The sequence below is a fragment of the Fistularia commersonii genome, chromosome 18 (assembly GCF_037954325.1).
Source record: "Fistularia commersonii isolate RoL2024-O1a breed Wild chromosome 18, RoL_Fcom_v1.0, whole genome shotgun sequence".
NCBI lineage: Eukaryota > Metazoa > Chordata > Actinopteri > Syngnathiformes > Fistulariidae > Fistularia > Fistularia commersonii.
Genome location: NC_141301.1, coordinates 14084383 through 14106024, shown reverse-complemented (window position 1 = coordinate 14106024; position 21642 = coordinate 14084383). Strand labels below are relative to the sequence as shown.

Here is a 21642-nt window from a genome sequence, read left to right as displayed (position 1 = left end):
CGGGGCTGGGAGGGGAGGAATGGAAACGGCACCTATTTCTTGTTTTTAATTCTAAAAAATGCGTCTAAATTCCCCGACAAACAATTAAACGCATCTCCAGCCAGCACCCGTAAGATTTAAATGTCCATTTCATTTTTCAATTTCAATTTTAAAGCTTTGATTTTCAATCCTATTACCTATTACCTATTTTGCCCCTTGGTTATTGTGTTTTTAATTTGTTTATTTATGTGTTTATTTATTTACTGCATGATACTTCTGTCACCACCTTGTTCCACCATGGCCCTTAGTAATAAGTGACGTATTTGATGTAACAGACGATTGTTTCACACACACTGTTCCTTATTTGTCCCAATTCGTGTGGCCTATAACTGCTACTGAAAAAAAAAAAAATTTATAAGATTCCACACATACATATGAACACCAGGCACTAAAAAAATCATATTTTTTAAAATTTTTTTAATTTTTTGATTTTATATTTTCATTCTGAATTATTTCCAAGTAATTCAGAATCAAACATTTTCAGTTTTGCCAATATCATCCCACATTTGAATGCCCTTTCAACTGTCTGATGTTACATTTGCGCCATGTGATTAACTCTAATTTTTAAAAGATAACATCGTTGATCAGAAACACAAATATTGATCACTAAAATACAAAATAAACGTCACGGTCGAATTCTATAGAGAGCTTTATTTTCTATACAAATGCTACATACTGTATTTACACATCCTATGTTATGAAGAAAACAAAAAAATAAAAAACAGATTTGGCCACGGCTTACTGATTGATGAGAAGTGAGAAAAAGCCGGACCCAAAATGCGTCTCAGATGTCAGGACATGTGGGCTTCACCTGTTTTCCACACGCCGAATGCCTTTCGGAGAAACCGAGGCTCCTTAAAAGCATCTGAAAAGGAATGCGGTGGACGAGTCACCGCATTTTAAACCTCTCCTGAAACTTCTTGCGGAGGAAAATAGAGGCAGGTTCCAGACAGGTCTTGAATTGTGTTATTGAATATCTACATATATGGCTGTTATAACAAAGATACAGTAAATGTTTCGAGCTCATGGCAGAACCCTACACATCAACTCACTCTAGGTCAGGTTTGCCCAGTACGTCGATCGGGATCTACCGGTCCATCGCAAAGGTAGTGCGGGTCAATCGTGTGGCATTAAAAATAGAGACTAAATTATATAGATTAAAATATGAAATTTTTCACTTGACTGTCGGTCTGTCCAATTTGAGCTTTTCCGACACAGACGTCACGACGCTTGTGCCCAATTTATGTCATCTGAACTTATGGGTTTAAAAATGAGTGGGGGAGCCGGACCAAGTAAAAAGACTAAAACGTATCACTTCCATACAGAATTGGAGGTGGACTTTTATTTTACTATGTCATTTTCAAAGTGCGTTCGCCTCATCTGCCGGTCTGCCGTCGCTGTACCGAAAAAGGGAATTCGGAGCGGCGTTTTCAGACCATTCATAAAAACGACGGCGCCGACTTCCCTCCGAAAAGTGAGCCGGGAAGGAGAAAGACGAAGGAACTCAAATCCAAGGTCATTTTTCTCACAGCTAACATGTTGCTGACCCCATTCAAGCCATCAGAATAAGATATTTACCAAAAAAAGTACTCTTATTGTAGCGTGCCATAAGGGTTCATGCAGTTATGCAAGATCCACAAACATTTATCGTGTTAAGTCTACTCATTAGATATACAAATAAATATACATTCAGCATTTTTATTGGAGGTAGATCATTTTCATATGGTCATTTGTAAAGTAGCTGACAAGGCGAAAAAGTGTGTGTGCCCCTGCTCTGGGTGGTACGACTGCACTGTTATACTGCAAGCACTGCTGTTGTTTGCTTCTAGTTGCCATGTTGATACTGTTTATACTCTTTATTTACGGTCAATACGGTGGAGTTACGTTCCCAGGCCCCTGCGAAAAGTGAATTTCCGCAAAGTACATTTCGATTGAGCCTCCGCTTTTTTTTTTCTGGTTGAAAATGTTTTTTTTCTGAGCCTCCACGGCCCCGTCCATCAAGTTGCAAAAGTGGAGTGACGGAACCATATCGTCGTCCCAATCTTGCGACATATTTCGCGGCGTCTGTCATAGCCGCAAGTCATCGGAGCGTGAGACCGGTCTCTTCTATTTCTTCCTCTTCTTGTCGCTTCTCTTCCTCGGCGACGTCCTCGTCCGTCCACGGATCCGAATGACGGCCTATTAAGTCGTGGATGTCGTCAGGATGTCCGTCTCCTCTGCTAATGCCTACCAGCGAGGGAGATTTATTTATTTTATTCATTATTTATATTTGATTTATTTTATTAAATGAACTTACCGTATTTTCACGACTATAAGGCGCACATAAAAGTCTTAGATTTTCTTCAAAATGTGCGGCGCGGCACGGAAAGTGACTCTGACAGTGAAGAAAGTGAACCTGGCATGTTTGATGGAGATTTTGTGCAGCTTTTCAAATCAGAAACACGAGGACGAGGACTTCCATGGGTTTGATTGATGGCGATTACAGGTAAAAAAAGTGTGACTACCAAACGCAGTGTTGCTCTCTATTTTTTAAATACGCACACTTGTATGCTTGTGTGTGTTTTGTTGTTGTAAGGCGGGGAGTGTGGGCGTGGATTGTATATGAAACCCGCGCCCTATAATCAGGTGCGCCTCATGTGTGTGTTAAATACAGTAACTGCACACATAACTGAGACTGTGCCTTTTAGTACAGTGGGCCTTATGGTTGTGAAAATACGGTAATTTACTTAATTATACTATATTTTTCTTTTTTTTTTTCCTTCCTCTTAAGCAACAATATGGCCATTTCATCACAAAAAAAAAATCGAATACTGCAAAAAAAATGGTGAAGAACGATAAATCACAAGAACTGAATAACAAAGAAAATCCGCAAAGTGGCGACGGCGCAAAAGCCAAACCGCAGAGTAGCGAGCGTACACCGCATATATACATATATATATATATATATATATATATATATATTTATGTATGGAGGAAATGTAATAACAAGTGATAAAGACATCTCATCTTTTCTTCCAGATGTTTTACAGCTGTTAGACTCTCGCTTTGCGGTTGAGTCGCTGCACGCCTGTAAACCGAGAGCCCTTTTAAGAGACTTATTTGGGCTCCCGGCGAAAGAAAAACAGATTTATCTCAGGTCGATGTCGTGCACCGGTGGCTGCCGTCAAGGTGAGCGTGAAAGGATGCGGTTTGTTTCACTTTGCAGCGGCCGAGCGCCGCACGTCAACCCCCACCCCCGCCGCCGCCGCCGTTCGGGGTCCTGGCGGGGAGACGGCAGCTGCAGGGGGGGAGCATCGATCCAGGACGGGTCATTAAATCCGAGCGGTCTTAACGGGAAAAGAAACATCTCCCGGCCATCAATATCAGACGGAGAGATGTGGCCTTTTGAGGAGGGGAAGGATAGCAGCGGGTGTGTGAGGCCTGCAGAGAAAAAGAAAATAAAAACGTCAGAAATTAAGATATAAGATGAAATGACATGAAGACGTCGTATTTTCTTCGGCGATCGAGGAAAGGGAGGATTTGATACACGCGCGTAGATGTTCATTCGCAAAAATTAAATGAATAACCCGGTGCTGGAAACACGTCTTTGTCGCCGAAAGATTCTCCGCGAAGGATTTGATCGATAAAACTAGAGTTTGATGGACGGCTTCAAAAGTACAGTTTGACGGACAGGTCGTGTCGAGGCCCGTCGGCTGGAAACACCGAGACGAGCATGTTTTCCCTCCCTGAGATCAAAACACCGGCCGACAAAGACGCGACGTGCGGCGGGGCGCCGCAGATAGCAGGCCGGAGGTATAGATGAAGAGATGAAGAAGGGAGAAAGGATTATGCGAGCGGGCCTGCATGTGGATTATCGGCAGGCCATCTGCCGCGGTGGGATTATAATCCAACAAAGGGACACGTCCCGGGGGGGGGGGGGGTGGGATCTCCAAATACTTTTTTTTTTTTTGACACGGCGTCACGCAACTGACACACCAAAAAGTTGCGTGAAAATGATCCAATGTTCTCAAAATCTTTTTAATTTGGTTTTCCGTCTGCAGCCTCTTTGGTGAAGGTTAAAAAAAAAAAAGAAAAAAAAAAAAACGGTAAAAGTTGCGCGTCCTCCCGTTCGGCGTTCTTCCACCGCGATCGACCTCCCCTGCGGCCCTCGCCCACTCTCTTTTTCCACCATCCCGGCTCCTCGCCGGCCAGCTCCGCATACATTCAGCCCACCGTCGCTCCTCCCCCTTTTTTCAGTCCAAACCAGACATAGCGAGGCGACCAGTCGTGCAGTCGGCTTCTCACCGCTCCCCTCCCTTTTTTCCTCTCTCTCTCTCTCTCTCTCTCTGGTTCTCACACCCCTCCTCCTCCTCCTCCTCCTCCTCCAGCCTCTCGCTCCCCTCCCTCTTTCAGCTTTGAGGAAGCAACAATCAGACCCTGCCCTGCTCTCTTGACAAACACACACAGATCAGAAAACGAGACAAACTCACGCGCAGAGAGGCGAAGACGCCGGCGACCAGGCGAGGGAAGTCCGAGAAGGAGATGCGAGGATTCAGATTTTGTTGTTAGATCGAGGCTAGGGCGGGACCCCCCACCCCCCCCCCACCCCAAATTCCCTCTTCTGCCCCCCAACTCCTCCTCCTCTGCGCCGGAATACCACCGCAGGGCTGGGAGTCTGCTCCCGGACCCGCTCCTGACCTCCCAGTTCAGCCGACTCCGCTGGAGGATGCTGTGAAAAGATGGTCCACCAGGAAAACTGTTCTTACCAGGTACTTTTTCCATCTACCGAAGCCATCCCGCAAGTTGTTTTCGCGTTTTCACTCGTCGATATTAAAACTAGGACGTCGGCTCGGGGACTTGAGGAGGAGCGTCTTTAACGCGTTGTGCGGTCGACGGCTCGCGTGTTGCTAAGACGCACGTGAGTCGAGGGAGTAATGTCATAATCGTCCGCCCGCGTACGTCTTATCGAGCTCCATCGGCTCATGTGAAGGAAAATGAGGCGTGCGCCCGCATCCGTACCGTGTCAAGACTTCGCCGCCTGGAAAATGTCATTATGGCACGGATGCCGGCGGCGTGCTACTTTATCTAATGGGAAAGCGGTGGGAACGGCGCTTCGTGATTAACGACGGCGGTGCGTCGACTTTTTCTTTTCTCGGCGTCGGGAAAAGGGAAGGGAGTCTGCATTGCAGCAGAGCCGAGGAACGCGAGCGAGCGGAGCGGCGGATGAAAGGCAGGAACGAGATGAGGATGCCAGGGGACGAAGAGGAGGAGGAGGAGGAGGAGGAAGAGGAGGAGGAGGAAGAGGAGGAGGAAGAGGAAGAGGAGGGCTTCTTGGGTCGGGGGGACATTAATGTGAGAAGTGATGGGAAAGAAACGCGAGGGTCCAGAAGAATCCGTGAACCTTCCACTAAACTGTATTGGTGTGCCTGTGTGTGTGTGTGTGTGTGTGTGTGTGTGTGTGTGTGTCATACCTGTGTGTGTGTGAGGGCTGAAACTTGGATGCACTCTTTGCTGTTATTAACATTTACAAAAGCTAACCTCCTCCCAGCTTCGCTTCATAATTCTGATCGGGATGAACAGTCTGTCACGTTCCACATGTCGGTAGATCCGTGTGTGTGTGTGTGTGTGTCAGAAGGGTTGGGTTGTGTGTGTTTGTGTGAGGGAAAGGGTTGTGTAACAGGATAAGGATTTTCAGCCATGTTTGGTGGTAGATAAAACTCGATAAGGAGGCCGGGGTGGAAGGAAGGAGCCGCAGATAAGCAGGGAAAAGTGATGCCAAAGGGCCGGTGGAAAGGCAGAGATTAAACTTTAACAAGAGAATTATCGACAACGGCGGCGGGCCGGAGTGGAGCGGAGGGTCTGCAGACGTAACACAGCGGGCTCGCGATGGAAAATAATCGGCGTCATCCAGAGAAAAAACTTCTCGTTTCCACCGTTCCGCCCAGAAAACGACGGATGATCCAACGTAGAAAGAGAACGGCGCGCGGAAGAGGCTCCGATAACAACGGATCTCTAGAGGCCTCTCAATTAGACCGGTAACCTGGCAACCGGCAGAGAGGCAGCGCCCTTCACACACACACACACACACACACATACATGCAGATAGATGCAAGGGGAGATGCAGGAAATAACAGACTAATGTTAAAGGAGGAGAAAGGATATGAGAGGGAAGGAGGGATGCATCTAAAGGAGGAATAATCCAGCACGGGGCCGCGGGGAACGGGCCCTCGTCTCCCGGGACGCCACATGTCTCGTCCGGGAGCTTTATTTCTCCTCGTTCTCCAATTCCGATAATTCAAGGAACAGAAGCGTCGGACGTGGGATAAAGAATTCTCTCTCTGGGTGAAATCGTGCGTCGTAGGCCTGGGAAAAGCGAGAAAGTCGCGATCCGACAACCGGCGTGGCTGAGAGCGTTCGATCGATCTGAGTGTGGGCTCTTACTGAGCAGACACGTCGGAGGCAGGACCATCCGGTCCGTAAATAAACCATTAAAAAAAAAAAGGGGGGGGGACAAAAAAAAAAAAAGTGTGCATTATTGGATCAAGAGAGCATCCAATCATCCACGAGAGCCGTCTCCTTCATCCCCTTCATTTCATTAAGTGCCTCTGTGTGTGTGTGTGTGTGTGTGTGTGTGTGTGTGTGTGTGTGTGTGTGTGTGATAAATTATAAATGAGGATCTGCAGCGCAGGAGATGGAGGATCAGGCTCGGCCAATAAAGGCCCGCCATAAAACTGAATTCATGTGATCATTAATTAACCCAAACCGAAGGACTATTCATTTGTTTCAATAGGGAACGTAATTATGCGATGAATCACGCGATAATCATCTGAGCAATTTAGTCAAATCAGGCGCTCATCAGATACACCCCCCAAAATGAAGCTAATATCAGCACGCTAACATAATCGCGTTAAGCGGGCGCGATGGTTGCATCGTCTCCGAAAAGATTTTTCCTTTTTCCTTTTTTTTTTTAACAATACAGCCCGTGTCGAACAGAAAAGGGCCTCCGCTTTTGCAGATATAACACTCCTTTATCCTCCAGTCACAAGAATCACATGCGGAAGATTATTCCGAGCCGGGTGGGAGTGCGCGTTGTGTAATTCCGACGCTGCAAAAAAAAAAAAAAACGATTCAACCAAATAAACCGAGGTGCAAAAACGTCAACATTTAGAAACAAATTAAAATCCGATGGGCGTTCGGACTCTGGCTGCAAAACCGCCGTTTATAAATGATCGTAACGGGAGGCGGCCCGGACGAGGAGGCGAATCAACAAATCCAGCGCAGAGGAGGAGAGATAAATAATAGATAATGCTGTCGGGGTGAACGCTATCGAAGTAAATATGCGTGTTTTTTTTATCCGTGTCCGCGTTCCGTTAAGAGGTCCTACACAAATCGGGAGCGTTTTGCAAACGTAGGGAAGTATCGGACGTCGCCCGATCTTCGGGCGTCTGGGAGACGAAGGGCTGCCCGACGGGCCGCTCTGTGCTCTTTTTACAGCCCAATTTGTTTGGAACACAGAGCGGAGCCGCGGTGTAATTCTCGCCACGTTGCCATGGCAGCAGACCTCGTTCTTTACCCCGTCTTTCTAAAATAAGATCCGAATCTCCAATGTTCTTTTTCAAATGTGTCGGCAAACGTGTTACACAAGCGTACCACTTCAGACGACGAGTGCCCGTTTGTAGACGCACAAACTCAGAAACGGGCGTGGAGGGTTGATGCGTTCCCATCAAACGGGCGCACACACACACACACACACTCAGAACACACACACACACACACACACACACACAATGCTATTGGCCTTGGATGTCAGGCTCACAGGAGGTGCCAGGATCCCTCTCTCCCACAGTCACCCTCTGTTCACTTGGAACAACAAGCCATTTTGTTTGTTTATGGCTCTCCATCCCCCATCAACCCTTTTCTTTCTCTCTCTTTCTTTCTTCCCTGTCTTTCTCTCATTCTCTCCATCTCTCACCTGACTACAGTCAAGCATTCATTTGCATCAGAGGAATTAGAGAAAGAAAGAAGGAGAGAGCAAGAATGTGTGTGTTCAATTCTCCCCCCCTACTGTTAATATTTACAACATACATGTGCTGTGAATGAAAACGTCGATGTGGTTTACGTTCTCCAATCCAGAAACAGATGATTGCAGGGTCGGGAGGAGAGGGGGTTCTTGTAGCTCGCGATGATCTTGCTGAAGGGTTTTTCTGCTCCTTCTCATAGAAGATAGAAATGGATTTATGAATCGCAGTTTGCACAACCTGGACGACTGGACCCTCGCTACTTCGCGGTTTGGCTACTTTGCGGAATTTTTGTAATTTTTTTCTTTGTATTTCGACTCTCACGATTCATTGTTCTTTTGGTTTTTTTTGTTTTGTTTTTTTTTTTTTTTGCAGTATTTGAATTTTTTTTTGCCCTTTTCTATCCTAAGAAGAAAGAAAAACAGTGAAAAATAGAGTAAAATTAAACTGAAATTCATTTTAAAAATTAAATAAAATACAAGATTTTGCTATAATCTCTGCTAATACAGCACGGCAAATTCATCATTTAAGTTTCAGCGCAGCAAAGTATTTTATTCAATGTTCATAAAACTGTTCATTGTACTGTTTAAGAGCGCAATCCAGTGGACGGTGAGTTGATGTTAGGTTTCGAGAGGTTGGCAAAGGGTTGAGTGAGGTTCGTTGAGGGTTACTATATCTAGAAATACCATCAAAATTATAATTTTGTGGAAATTCCCTTTTCGTGGAAGGTAACTCCCGAGAAAAAGGAGGGTCTGCCGTAAAGTACTGAGTCCTGTCGGCAATTACGAACAGCTTTTCTTGGGCCGCGGGTTAAATCTGCGGCGTGCAGTTTGCCGATGACTCCCGGCCGTCGATCGGAAAGGCCACCGAAGCTCCTCGTGCTTCGAAATAGGTGAAACAGAGCGTGATGATTTCTACATGTAAAATTCATGAAGTGGCGGTGAAGTCGCTCGCAGGAGGAAAGAATATTTCGATGTTCTGTAAATTATGCATTTTTTTTTTTCTTTTACATTATTTATATCCATTTTAATTGGCGCGAACGCCGTTTTGTGACTTGTGTTGCGATGCTTCGCGTCATCTGACCACCACAACGTTCTAATCCGAGGGTGTCAAACTCAATTACACAGCGGGACAAAATTCAAAACTGGGACAAAATCGCGGGCCAACATTGATATTTATTGAAAAAAAATCATCCTCCAGATATAACAATGAACCTTTTCCTAACTAAATATGGAACAAGCATAGCTTAATACTATACAATATATAACTTAATATCACACACATGCAAAATCCTGTTTTCTGCCTAAGTAGCAATGTGCCAGTATTAGCATAAGATCGCTATGACTACTGTACACAGAGGAGAGGGCGTTCATGGGTCCTTTTTCGTGCCAAAACACCAGCAGAAAATTTGGGGATTTGTAAGATTAGCTTCGCGGGCCAAATATAATTACAGTGCGAGCCAAATTTGGCCCGCGGGCCAGAGTTTGACACTGGCCCTAATCAATCGCATGGGGTTCAATGATAGTTTTGTGACGGTCCGGCGGCACCTCGAGCCACATCCTCCTTAATCCGTCTGAATCGGAAATAGAAAAGGCGTATTTTACCGCAGACTCTTTTGAACGTGTCCGAAAATCACCAGCTAGAAGTCTTTGCCCTTGAATTCAGGCGCTGGACGCATTTCCGCCGCTCCGGCCTCCCGTCCCGGATAAATCAGCCGTGACTTCACCTTGCCGATGAAGTCAGCCTCGGTAATGAAGCGGGGAGCCGGAGAAGCCGCGAGCCCCACCCTGCAGACCCGGACGGGCCGCGCACGCTCGCACGCTCGCACGCTCGCTCGCTCGCATCTCACACCGGCTTCCTCGGAGTGTGTGAGTAATGCATTATTCCGCCGCGGGTGGATTCCGGGCTCGATCGAACCGTTCGCTGTTCTCCGAACATAATCTCGAGGGATGGGATCCGCTTCCTTTATGCCGGAGCGGACGTGTTCTTATGATTGGAGATCTCAGCAAAACCCATTTCTCTCTTATTGTTCTCACCATCTCTGCATCTACAGAAGACCAGGCGTTCATCAGTATTACTTCCACTTCTCTTCCCTCTCATCTTTCTCCTCTGATCTCCTGCACGCCCCTTTTGTCATCGGGCGGCTATTTTACTCCCTATCTGATTTCCTCCTTTTCTCATTATTTCTCTCGTTTTGACGTGGATTCATTTTATCCGTCGGCGGGGAGACCTTTTTTTTTTTTTTTTTTTTTTTTTTTTTCATTTGCAGGGAACGTCTAAAGAGAAATCGTGTTCCGCTAACAATAGACATTTCTGTGCTCGGGATACGTTAGGATTCACGGCCGAACAGCAAGAAGGTTTCTGGTTCGATCTCTTCTTTTTTCTTTTTTTTTTTTCTTCTTCTTTTCTTTTTTTGGTTTCTTACGAGTTCTCGGGTTTTTCCCCGCAGTCCAGGATGTTCACGGCGGGACCGTGAACTGTCCAGACGTGTCATTGCATCAGTGAACGGTTGCCCATCCCTAGATGATGTGTGAATGGTTTTATAAGATAAGATAAGACAAGACAAGACAAGACGAGCTAAGCTAAGCTAAGCTAAGCTAAGATAAGATAATTTTTTTTCACCCCCACCCCCGAGGAAATTCCTTTGTCACAGCAGCATAATAGTTATAATATCAAAAAATATAAGGGTAAAATAAATATGAATATACATAGAGAGACAGAAGACAGTAAGACGAATAAATAGAAACCAGCAACAAAATAATAATGGAAAACATAAAGGAATTGTAAAGGTGAAAAATACACAACCGGAACTAAACAATATAAATGTGGCACAAAAAAAGAGTGACACAGAGTGATATAAGATAAGATAAGATAAGATAAAATAAAATTAGATAATTTTTTTTATCCCCATCCCAGAGGAAATTCCAATGTCACAGCAGCGTAATAGTTATAGTGTCAAAAATAAAAAGGTAAAATAAATATGAATATACATAGAGACAGAAGACAGTAAGATGAATAAATAGACACCAGCTACAACGTAAAAATGGAAAACATAAAGAAATTGTAAAGGTGGAAAATACACAACTGGAACTAAACAATATCAGTGTGACACAAAAAAAGAGTGACACAGAGTGATATAAGATAAGATAACATAACATAACATAAGATAAACTTTATTGATCTCCTTTCGGAGAAATTCTTTTGTCACAGCAGGGTAACGATTATAGTGTCAATGAATATGAATATAAATATAAATAGTGAGACGATTAAAAGATGGCAAAAGACATCCACAAATAAATAGACAGCAGAGAGAACAACAACATCAAGAATAAGAATAGACAACAGAATGGAGAAAAAAACAGGAAGGATGAGAACACGAAGAGAGTGACAATTGCAAAGACAAAAATAATAAAAATAAGCAGGATGCGAATGTGCTGAGACCAACCAGGATAGAAATAGACGAGGGAGTTTGAAGCAGCGAGGTGGCGCTCGCACAGATGCACCTCCGGCCGCTCAGAGCTGTGTGTCGGACTGCTTTTATACAGTCCTTTTTTTTTATTTTAATTAAAATATCCAAGAAGCTTTATGTCTTGGTCACCTCCAACAAACATTTTGACCTGGTGAGATTTGGGTGGGATTCCCATCTGGCCTGCAGACTCCCCGTTCTGACGTCCCAATCTTTCGTTTTTTCTTTCAACGACGGTTCCCTTCCGCTTTTTCCGTCCGTAAATCAGCTTCAGGTTTGTCTCGGTATGTCGCTTCGGCCCAGAACGCCGGTGTTTTTATCATCCGACATTTCACAGACGATTAAACAATCCGCTAAAAGTCAGCGGAAACTGCCGGTCGTCCTGGTCCTACACTAATGCTCATTCTCTTCCGTCAGACGGTGAAGAACCACGTGACCTCTTAGCGCTGCGGTTGATAATAATAACAATTACAATAATAACGAGTTAATTTCAGCGACGCTAATCCCGTGTACGTTGGCACCGCGTGCCGGTACGCCCGTGTTTCCGCGGCCCCCGCGGATATATTTTTCAGCCCGGGCGGCCCCGACAAATATATGAGTCACGGGTCGATAACGTCTCGCAACAATGAGATCATTACACTCTGCGATGAGCTCAGATTGGAAATGTAAGTCGGTGGCGAGGCTGCAGAGATCTCCGCATACGTGGGTGACTGAGTGTGTCTATGTGTCGGACTAATGGTCCATTGTGCTCCGTCAGGGTTTATTTAGCTGGCCGCCAGTGTGGGGCCGCTGGCTTTTGAGTCCAGACCGGCTGCTATTTTTACCAGCAGGAAGGGATCACAAGACGTCCTCTGTTGCAGAAACACAAAGGTTTTTCACATTCGGTAAAAACCTCAGATATGTAAGGCGGGCCGCGTTTCGACACGTCTTTCTCGCTCTTTCTCGCTCCCTCGGATAAGACGTTATAAATGAGAGTGCGGGAAGGTAGGGGGGTATAAACTTGCGGGAGCACGTGGCCGGACGGTTTGGCGTTCCAAACTTGTTGCGAGCAGCTGCCGTCCACAAGACAGGGTGTGAAAACGGAAAAAGCACCACACCTCCCTCTCTCTCTCTCTCTCTCTCGCTCTCTCTGGTTGTGGGAGGCCGTCCTGACCGGAGGGTGGAAGGCAGGGAGGGTCCAAAGGGGCCTTACCTCTCGGCTTTTAGTTATTTCAGTCCGCCGGGAGAAGCGGATCAGCAGAGGAGAACCTGCCGCAAAATGTAAGAGGAGGATGTGGGGGAATCGGCCCGTGGACGACTCGCTAGTTTTTCCCTCCCGTGTCAGAGGTGGGGGGGATGACGCGTGCTGACCGGACCCGACCTCGGGAGCCGGTGTGGAACAACCTGCTGGCCGGGAGGTAAACAGGGGGGAAAAAAAATAATAAAAAAGGACGAGGAACCAGAGCGAGGACGGGCGTGAGCCATGAGGGAGGCGCTGGATAACGCGGAAGGATGTGGCGGCGTGGATGATGTCATCAAACAGGCATCCGGCCTGGATCTCAGCGATGACTACAAAGAGGTATTGCGCCGCGTTGCCGTCCGATTTCACGTTTTCTCAAGTAACGCCGGCCTCTCGAGCGGGATTTGTGAATCCTCTGATTCATTTTGCTTGATAACTCCCGGCGCGCTGAATCACCGGGTTGATTCGGGTGAAATCTGAAGATTTGTGATTTTGGAAGCGGCGAGAGCAACTGAAACAAAACGCTGTGTTTTCACCTGTCGGGTGATCCATAACCGCATTTCTTCGCCCATCGCAAATCCGAATTTGAACCGGTGTATTTTCACGGCGGTTGAAATGAAATGGTTAAAGTGGTCGCGTTGCCGCTGGCGGTTAACGTCCTGCTTGAAGTTTGGTATTAAAGTGTGTATTCGTGGCACTGGGACATGTGACATAATGGGGTGATTAAATAGGCTTTATCTGCAAATCTGATGTATTCTCTGCAGCGACGCGCAGACTCCTCCGCTGGATTTAATTCCACAAATCTGCCGTTTGCCCCTGTGACAGAGCGGCTGCTCAAATGTCACGTGAAGTCATTGTCCTGCTTAAACCCACTCCCCGTATCTTCTTCCTCCCTTTGTCACCCTCCCTCTATACTTATTTTCTTCCTTTATCCAACCATCGCCCCCCCTCACCTCCTTTCCCGCCAGCCGCGGAAAGCGCTGGCTTTCCATCTGAGCGACAGGAGCAGCCTTGCACTGACCCGGGGCTGAACCGTGAGAGGGGTCAAAGGTCGGGCGCTTTATCTGGGATGGAATGCCGCGCCGGCGAGACGGACGGGGCTCGGATAGCGCCGTCGCAGATAAAGGCCGCTTCGGGCAAACATGTTGTCGCGAGTAGGTTTTCACAGGGAGTATGTGAGGGAGTGATTTGTGCACCAGAAGGTGCTGGAACATCTGCGTGACGCTCCCGCGCCGTCCGTGACCTCGCACGTGTTGGCAGAGCTGTGAGCGCAGCAGCCGCTCGCCGTCCACCCCGGAAAAACATGCGAGATCACGCGGGACGACGGCGACGCCGGCAGAAGGTGCGCTTTCTGCTTTTTTTTTTCAGGTGCTCGAGCTTTTTACATATTTTCCGAAGCGCTAACAGAGGGGTTCTTGTGAGATCTCCGTCCATGAGAGGCCTCCATTGTGCTGCTAGAGAGAGAGAGAGAGAGCGCTTTGTGAAAAATAGAGGTGGGGGAAGAAAGAATGGCGGGCAAATATTAAACCGCGAAGGGTCGGTACAATTTTGAGCGGCTCCCGAGGGGAAAAAGCGAAAGGAGACTCACCTTCATGTCGATTCGCTCCTCAGAACTGCTAAACCCTCCCGGGTTCCGGGAGGAGCGCGTCTCCAGATTTGTCGGGCGGCGAAAGTGCAGAAGAGCGTCCGTCAACCGGACGGGAAACGGCTCGCCGACATTGAGGAAAACACAAATTATTCAAATTGTGTTCCTCCCATTCTGATTTAAACAGCGATGCGTTTTGAACCGAATGCCAAGAAATAAGAGGGCGGGGGGTCAGACTGCTGCTCGCTGTCTCTCCCTGATTTATTCTCTTTCTCTTTTCCGCCTCTTTACACACACACACACACACACACACACACACACATGGAGCATTAATGCGACACATCCAACGATTTTCCATGTCATCATCTTGCGGCTGGAGGCCTCCAGACATTTTACCACGCGAGGGCTTTTAGAAGATTTCTGCACGTCTAGCAACTGGAAAAACAATCCGGGATATAAACACAACTATAAAGACCCTTATAATCATTATTTTATTTGTCTGGGACTTTGAACATGAGGATGATGAAGTGCTTTTAAGCAGAAACTAGGAGAAAAACAAGAACAGTAAAATGGACACAACTGATGAACAAATAGAACAATTCATGAATAAAACAACGGCACGAGTGTAAAAAAGAGGCGTGTTTGTCGACTCGCGTCTGAAGGAAGCGAACGAGAAATATATCGGCCGGAATTCACGACTCCTCTGCCGGCGGAGACGCCGCCGACGTCTCCTGCACTGAGATGCATACTTTAACATTCCTGGCATGTATGTACTTCATACATGTATTTAAATCCCAGTCCTTATGTATATACATATATATATATATATATTTCCGTGCCTTTCTGTGTCAAAAAAGAAAAATGTACCGTTATTGGTCCCGCTGCGGGGACATTTCCACTGACATAGCAGAAAGTGGACAGGTAGTTGAATAGATAAGTATTATAAGTTGAACGGTGGCATAAACGTATCAGAAAAAATGAAAAATCTTTTGCACGAAAGTGGAAACTCGTGTTGGACTGGAGCCGCTTCCAGCAGCAACACCTACAGACGCGTGAATGAATGTATTAGTACCTTTAGCAGGGGGTCGGCAGCCCGCGGCTTTCTGATCCCTCCGATGAGGCTTCCTGTGGCTTTTGAAAATAATTAACGCGTATGAAATTGAAATCTATTTTATTTTAGCTTGTTCATTTTTAAATGTCATCTTGAATTTGAAGATGATGGCGCTCTTGTAAGGACGCCACTTTTTAGTTTGCTGCTGCCGGATAATTTAAGCTCATCTTTTTTTTCATCAGTACAAGAAAGACCCAAATAGTCATTGATTATTTTGCTTTATTTTCATTTTTTGCTTACTTTCAACCAAACGTCTTTTTTTTCCTAGTTCAAAATGTTCTGTTGCAGGCAGAAATGTAATTACATTTTCTCTGCAGTTGTTCATTGAGTTAAAAAAAAATGCAACACATAGCATAAAGGAAAAAAAAAAACCTTATATGCCACGTCAATTTATTTCAAATTTCAAAAGGGTCGTGTAGCTCCCAGTGTTCCAAAAAGTGTTTAAATGAGCAGAGAATAAGAAACACCGGAACTCTAAGACGTAAACGTAGTTAAGCTGAGGAACATTTAAATGCCGCGATAAGTCCCTGTGAGACGAGCGAGACCTTCTGTGAATCATTCCTCTTCCGGTCTGGTGAGACCGAAGTTAAAGATTTGAAGAGGAGGTGGTTGTGGATGTTGATAGACCAGCAGGCGGGGGCTGCATGTCCTCCCCCCCGTTCGCACCTCCGACCCTCGGTGTGAGATTCCGCGCCTTCGTAAATGGTTTACGGCGCCGCTGTGACCGCCGTTTACCTCAAACGGCCGAGTCAGACGCGCAAAACAAACTGCCGCAGGTGTTTTCTGCAGGACGACGTCGGGGATATGCGTTTTCCAGCAGGTGTGGCGTGGAAACACAAAGTCCTGCTTTTTGTCCTTCTGCAGCATCAAGGATCAGTTCCTCCATGTTGGTTTTTGAATCTTTTCCACCTGTGCGGTGGTCGGCGCTTCCGGCTAGGAGCGAGAAAGTCCCCGATTGGATTACGACAATCTGGCTTTTCTGTGTGGAGTCCCTGCTCGAGATTCCTTCCACAGTCCAAAAACACGCAGGAGCTTCAGATAATGAATGAGCGGATTCTTCATGAATGGAACTTGAGTTAAACAGAGTCCCTGACTTTTGACCTTGTATGCAAAGCATCGCTTGTGTGACTGCTGGTCGGAAGCCCGCCCGCCCTTCTGGATGCAACGAGCTACATTTTAAAGTGTTTTCATCGACGGCGTAGAAGACGTGTAAACCTGAGTAAATATATCGAGTATGTGAGTAAAATCCCCAAGCAGAGGGCGACAGTGTTGCTCTGGTAATGAGCCCGACGGCCTTCTGCTCAAAGAGGATGTGAAAAGCAGGAAATCCCTCGGTCGTTGCGGTGCTCCCCCCTTTTGTCGCGTCTCTACTTCACAACTTCAGAGCAGCATTCATGAGGCATGAAGTCTTCATGCCTACATGATGACTTGGTTTATCCTTAAGGAGTGTTTGTGGTTATGTAGGCTGATTGGCACCCACAAGATCTCCCACACACACACACACACACTCACCTCTTGTCAACAAGCAGCCACTGATGTTCTGCATTGCAAATCAGACGAATGACCGATTCCTGCTGACTCATTTCGTCTTGACTCTAAACAAACACACACACACACACACACACACTCAGGAGTAACTTCAGGAGCAGATGAGGGGGTGGGGGGGTGGGGATGTTAAAAAATGATTTGATTGACGGGAAAGAACATAGTGAGAGGTTAGGAAAACCGAAAACAGCGTCCTGTAAAAAGACCGATTGTCCCTTGAAGCTCGTGTTGCTGCCTCCGTTTGATGTTCTGTCGGGACGTGCAGATGTTAACTTTACTTCTATATGAAGATAAATGCTCCGTTCATCTTGGTGAAGGTTTGTCTGCTTCCAGAAAAGCCCTAAATCCAGCTGCGAATGAACGTCAGACGGTTTGTTTGACAAGGGTACAGATACGACGCTGCTTTGTAAATCCCAAACTAAACGCCCCCTAGTGGTGTTTGACGGTATTGCATGCAAGCAGTCAGGCCGCATACATTTAATAGTCTGTAACTTTTTCATTTATTTTACTTCATATTTCTGATAAATGATTAAATATCAGGATGTCTCCAGAGGTTCTCATATTAATTCATGGTCCAATTCATTTGCAATGTGTAACGTTTCAAATTGAATGTATTTGGCCACAAGTTCACCCCCACACGGCTCTGTTTTGATAGAGAAACTTTAATACAACATCTATTTAGCACCTTGTGGTTTGTTAACAGTGGAGTGAAATCTGTGCTTTTTTTCCACCGCAATCTTTCCAGACATTAAACAGGCTGACTCATCCCAATCTTGCATTTCAGGAAGATTGAGTCATGCAGTGCATATTATTGGATGTCACCGATAGGTTCCTCAAAAGACCATAGCGTGAATTAACAGTCGGCCGAACGGCTGCGCAACTGTTAAACTGTAAAATATTAGTATTATTATTATTGTCGTTGTTATTATTATTATTATTATTGCATTTGCCCCCCTGGGTTTATCAAACCTGAGATTCTTGAATGAGAAGGTTTACACGAGTGCTTTTGGGCCGGCGGTTGCTCCGGACAACAGCACCACCTACCGGCGAACACGGGTAAACGCGTCGTTGTGATGATGGGCGCCCGTTCGAGGGGCTCAGCTGACTCCACACTTTGTATCGGGGCTAAGATGACACTGAACCTCTGGAAGATCAGGCTATGAATACATCCGCGGAAGCGCTCGTGGCAACAGTGTTTCTATTTGAGAACGCGGGGCGTCGCGCGGCTAAATATACCGAGCGGCGAGGTTTGAGCTGCCATGACAACAGGCATAAATCCCGCTGAAGTGTCTGTCTGAACCTTATCTGTCTTCCCGCCCTCCCCCCCGTGACACAGATTGCCAATAAAAGTCATCTAATCCTAATCTCCCGTTGCAGGCCCAGAAGAATGAGAGGGAGTCCATCAGGCAGAAGTTGGCCCTGGGCAGTTTCTTCGACGATGGACCCGGCATCTACACCAGCTGTAGCAAGAGCGGTAAACCCAGCCTGTCATCACGGTGCGGCCCCTGTCACATTACTTCTTTCTCAGCCAATAAGCATGTGACTTCTTAAAATAACCGACGCTGTGTTTTGTCTTAATAACTCTAAACGCAAACCTTCCCGCCAGAAAAAAAAAAAAAAAAAAAAACGAAAACGGTCTCGACTTTAGGTCTCAAATAGCGGTAAAGCGTGGGCAGCCTGCAGTCCAGATTTACCGTAACGGGTACCGGTGAGGAGAGCAGAAAGACGGGAAGCCTGGGTTTGGCGAATCGCAAAAGGGCAAGATATAATCAACTATTGTTTTTCTCACTTCCCAAAAGACACCTACGCAGACACATCGGCGACTTACGGCTCCCGCGTCAAGTATTACTGGAAGCAAACACTACGCTGCTCTTTATATTGCTGGCTTTTGCATCACGTGGCTTCCTGACGAACGTTTTCATCCACTGCCAACTCACCATATGAGGAAATGAAGGTGTTTTTTTTTTTTCAGCTTTGAGGGCGGTAGACGGTGAATATTCCGAGGACACCGTTTTTTTTTTGGAGTTTTTCCCAAATGTGTGAAAGTCATTTCAACGCTGCATGGGAATAACGCGGATCCTCCGGCGGAAGGATCGTTTTTTTTTTGCATCGGAGCAGAAACGGAGTAACGTTTGAAGACTCGTGACTGAACCGGGTATTTATCACTTTTCGAACCGAACGCTCTGACGCCCAGACTGTTGTGATGAAAATCATTGAGAAGCCCCAGACGGGGTGGCGAGACAGACTCCTGCGTCCTTTCCCAAGGGGAGGTCGCGGAGGTGCATCGACCGCTTAGGCCCTATTTTAATCAGGACCGATCGGGTCCGCGCCGGGTGATCAATCAGCTCCGTTTGTAATTACTACATTGAATAAGCAGATCATCGATCCTTATCCGGAGTCGGATCCATATCTGTTGTTGTTCTGTTCCTCGGTGACATCCACCCCCCCCCACCCTCCTCCGTTCCCGGACGCATCGGATCCCGCCGAGCGTTCCCTGGATTGATTGGCGCTAAGTACAAGAAGGGAGCTGATTAAAAACAAGCCCCTCTGGATTTCATCCTCGCCGCACTCGCTTATCTGCTGTCACAAGGCGTTCGAAGGAGCAGCTTTTCTTGGGACGAACTTCGGCGCGCGCGTTGCTCACCCGTGTTCGTGCTAACGCGTAAACGCCGCCGTCCCTTTCGCAGGCTGCAGAGCGGGATGAACCTACAGATCTGTTTTGTCAACGACAGCGGCAGCGACAAGGACAGCGACGCCGATGACAGCAAGACGGAGACCAGTCTGGACACGCCCCTGTCCCCCATGGTAAACACACACACACACACACGAGTGTGTGAGAAACGGTGTCCTTTATCTGCATCGAATGCAGTGTTTTCACGTCGCACGTGGAGGCGCGACTTGTTGTTTTTTTTTTTTTTAAAATGACATCGACCCTGCCGGGAAAAAAAAAGGCCGAAAGTCCCTCCAGAAAGGAGAATCTCTCCCGAAAGCGTGATTACCGAGGAATCCGTGCGGTGAATATCTGCTCGTCTTGTTCCTCGTCTCCATTTCACGGCTTTGACGGACGTCAGCCGGCCGTAATATGGGCCGATCACGTCAAACGTCATTGTGTTTAGGTGTGAATCCACACACACACACACACACAAACACGCGTGTGTTTTCTGGCCGGTTAACTAATTCATGGGCGGCAAATGAGAAATGAATTGGAATCCGTGCGCTGCGTCCACGGATGACTGGACGCATTAATCTCCTGTCAGCGAGGAGACCCGGAACAGCGGGGAGGGGGGGGGGGGGGTCGCTCATCCTCGTCCTCCTCGCATCCCGAACCGACGCGGAGCAACTTTCCAGCCCGAGGAAGGAATATAGAAACCTTAATCCTCCGAGCGTCTCCGTTTCTTATCTTTCTTCTCTCCCGTCCGATGCAGTCGAAGCAGAGCTCGTCCTACTCCGACAGGGACACGACAGAGGAGGACTCCGAGTCTCTGGAGGACATGGACTTCCTGAGTCGACAGAAGAAGCTGCAGGCGGAGGCCAAGCTGGCTCTGGCTATGGCTAAGCCCATGGCCAAGATGCAGGTGGAGGTGGAGAAGCAGAACCGCAAGAAGTCGCCGGTGGCCGACCTGGTCAGTGGCCGCAGATAGAGATGAAGATCTTTATGCAAAATGGAGTTTCGGGAAAGGCGCGGAGACACGTCTTTTGACGTCCGGCTAATTTGACTTTAAGATTGAATAGAATCTGAATGTCAGACGGTTGGGAAAACATCTATAAATCCAGTTTGAGCGTCGGGGTTTATCTCCCCGCCCCAGAACAATGGTGTCTATTCGCTGCTGCAAAACTCCCCCGATCCTTCCCTTCAAAACAAAAGCATAAATGCAAACCAGTCATAGTTCACACGAAGTAGGGTTTGGTGTTTTTTGTTTTTTCCCCACGTTGTCGACCTTGACTCGACAGTTTAAAATGTCAGCGGGGTTGCCGCCGGCCTCAGAACATCTCTCCTCGAACACCAATGCAGCCGGCTGTTTGCGTGCGGAGCAACCAATCACGGTTTGAGCGATGACGTCACGGGAAACCCGTCCCCATTTGCAGTAGCGAAAGCGGTGACGACCCAGTTCATCATTATTTCATCCCCATTACTTTCTCACCCAGCACCTTGTCAGGAGCTCTCAAACACACACACACACACACACACACACACACTCTATCTCCACGCGGACTTGCAGGCTTTACTTATTCAGAGAAGCGAAGGGCAGCTCGGCCGGCTGCATCTATCATTCATGCGGTGGAAAGCATCGACCGCCGCGTTTAGGAACGTAGCGACGCCCGGGAGTCGGGGAACATCAGCGTCACACACGGACCGAACGCCCGCTGAATATTGAGAGGTGTTACGACCGCAGACGCCGACAAGATCCACCGCCCTGAAAGCCCATTAAGCCGCGAAACCGCGCCGAACGCCCCCTCCGTTTGAAACTTCTGCCGGTCGGTTTATCGGTCCTTCCCCGCTCCCGTCGGGCGGACGAGATAAACAGACGGGCCGAGACGGGCGCCGATGTTGCTCTCAACCCGCCGTTGTTTTCGGTTTCAATCGTAGGAGAGTACTTTCTCCGATGTTGAGTCACCGCCAGCGGTAGATACCGTGAAGTATCAGTGTTATGATCAGTTTGTGGCTGAAACCAGCGAAAA

General features: G+C 47.2%; 1 protein-coding gene across 1 annotated transcript in view; it reads left to right on the top strand.

Annotated features, from left to right (window-relative positions):
• Nucleotides 1-21642, top strand: part of schip1 (schwannomin interacting protein 1) — a 49865-nt gene that overhangs the window by 18135 nt on the left and 10088 nt on the right. Inside the window, exons 3-5 of the mRNA XM_086164240.1 lie at nt 18340-18458; nt 19650-19767; nt 20388-20585. Coding sequence (XP_086020366.1) covers nt 18340-18458; nt 19650-19767; nt 20388-20585 — 435 coding nt within the window. The remainder of the gene's footprint in view (nt 1-18339; nt 18459-19649; nt 19768-20387; nt 20586-21642) is intronic.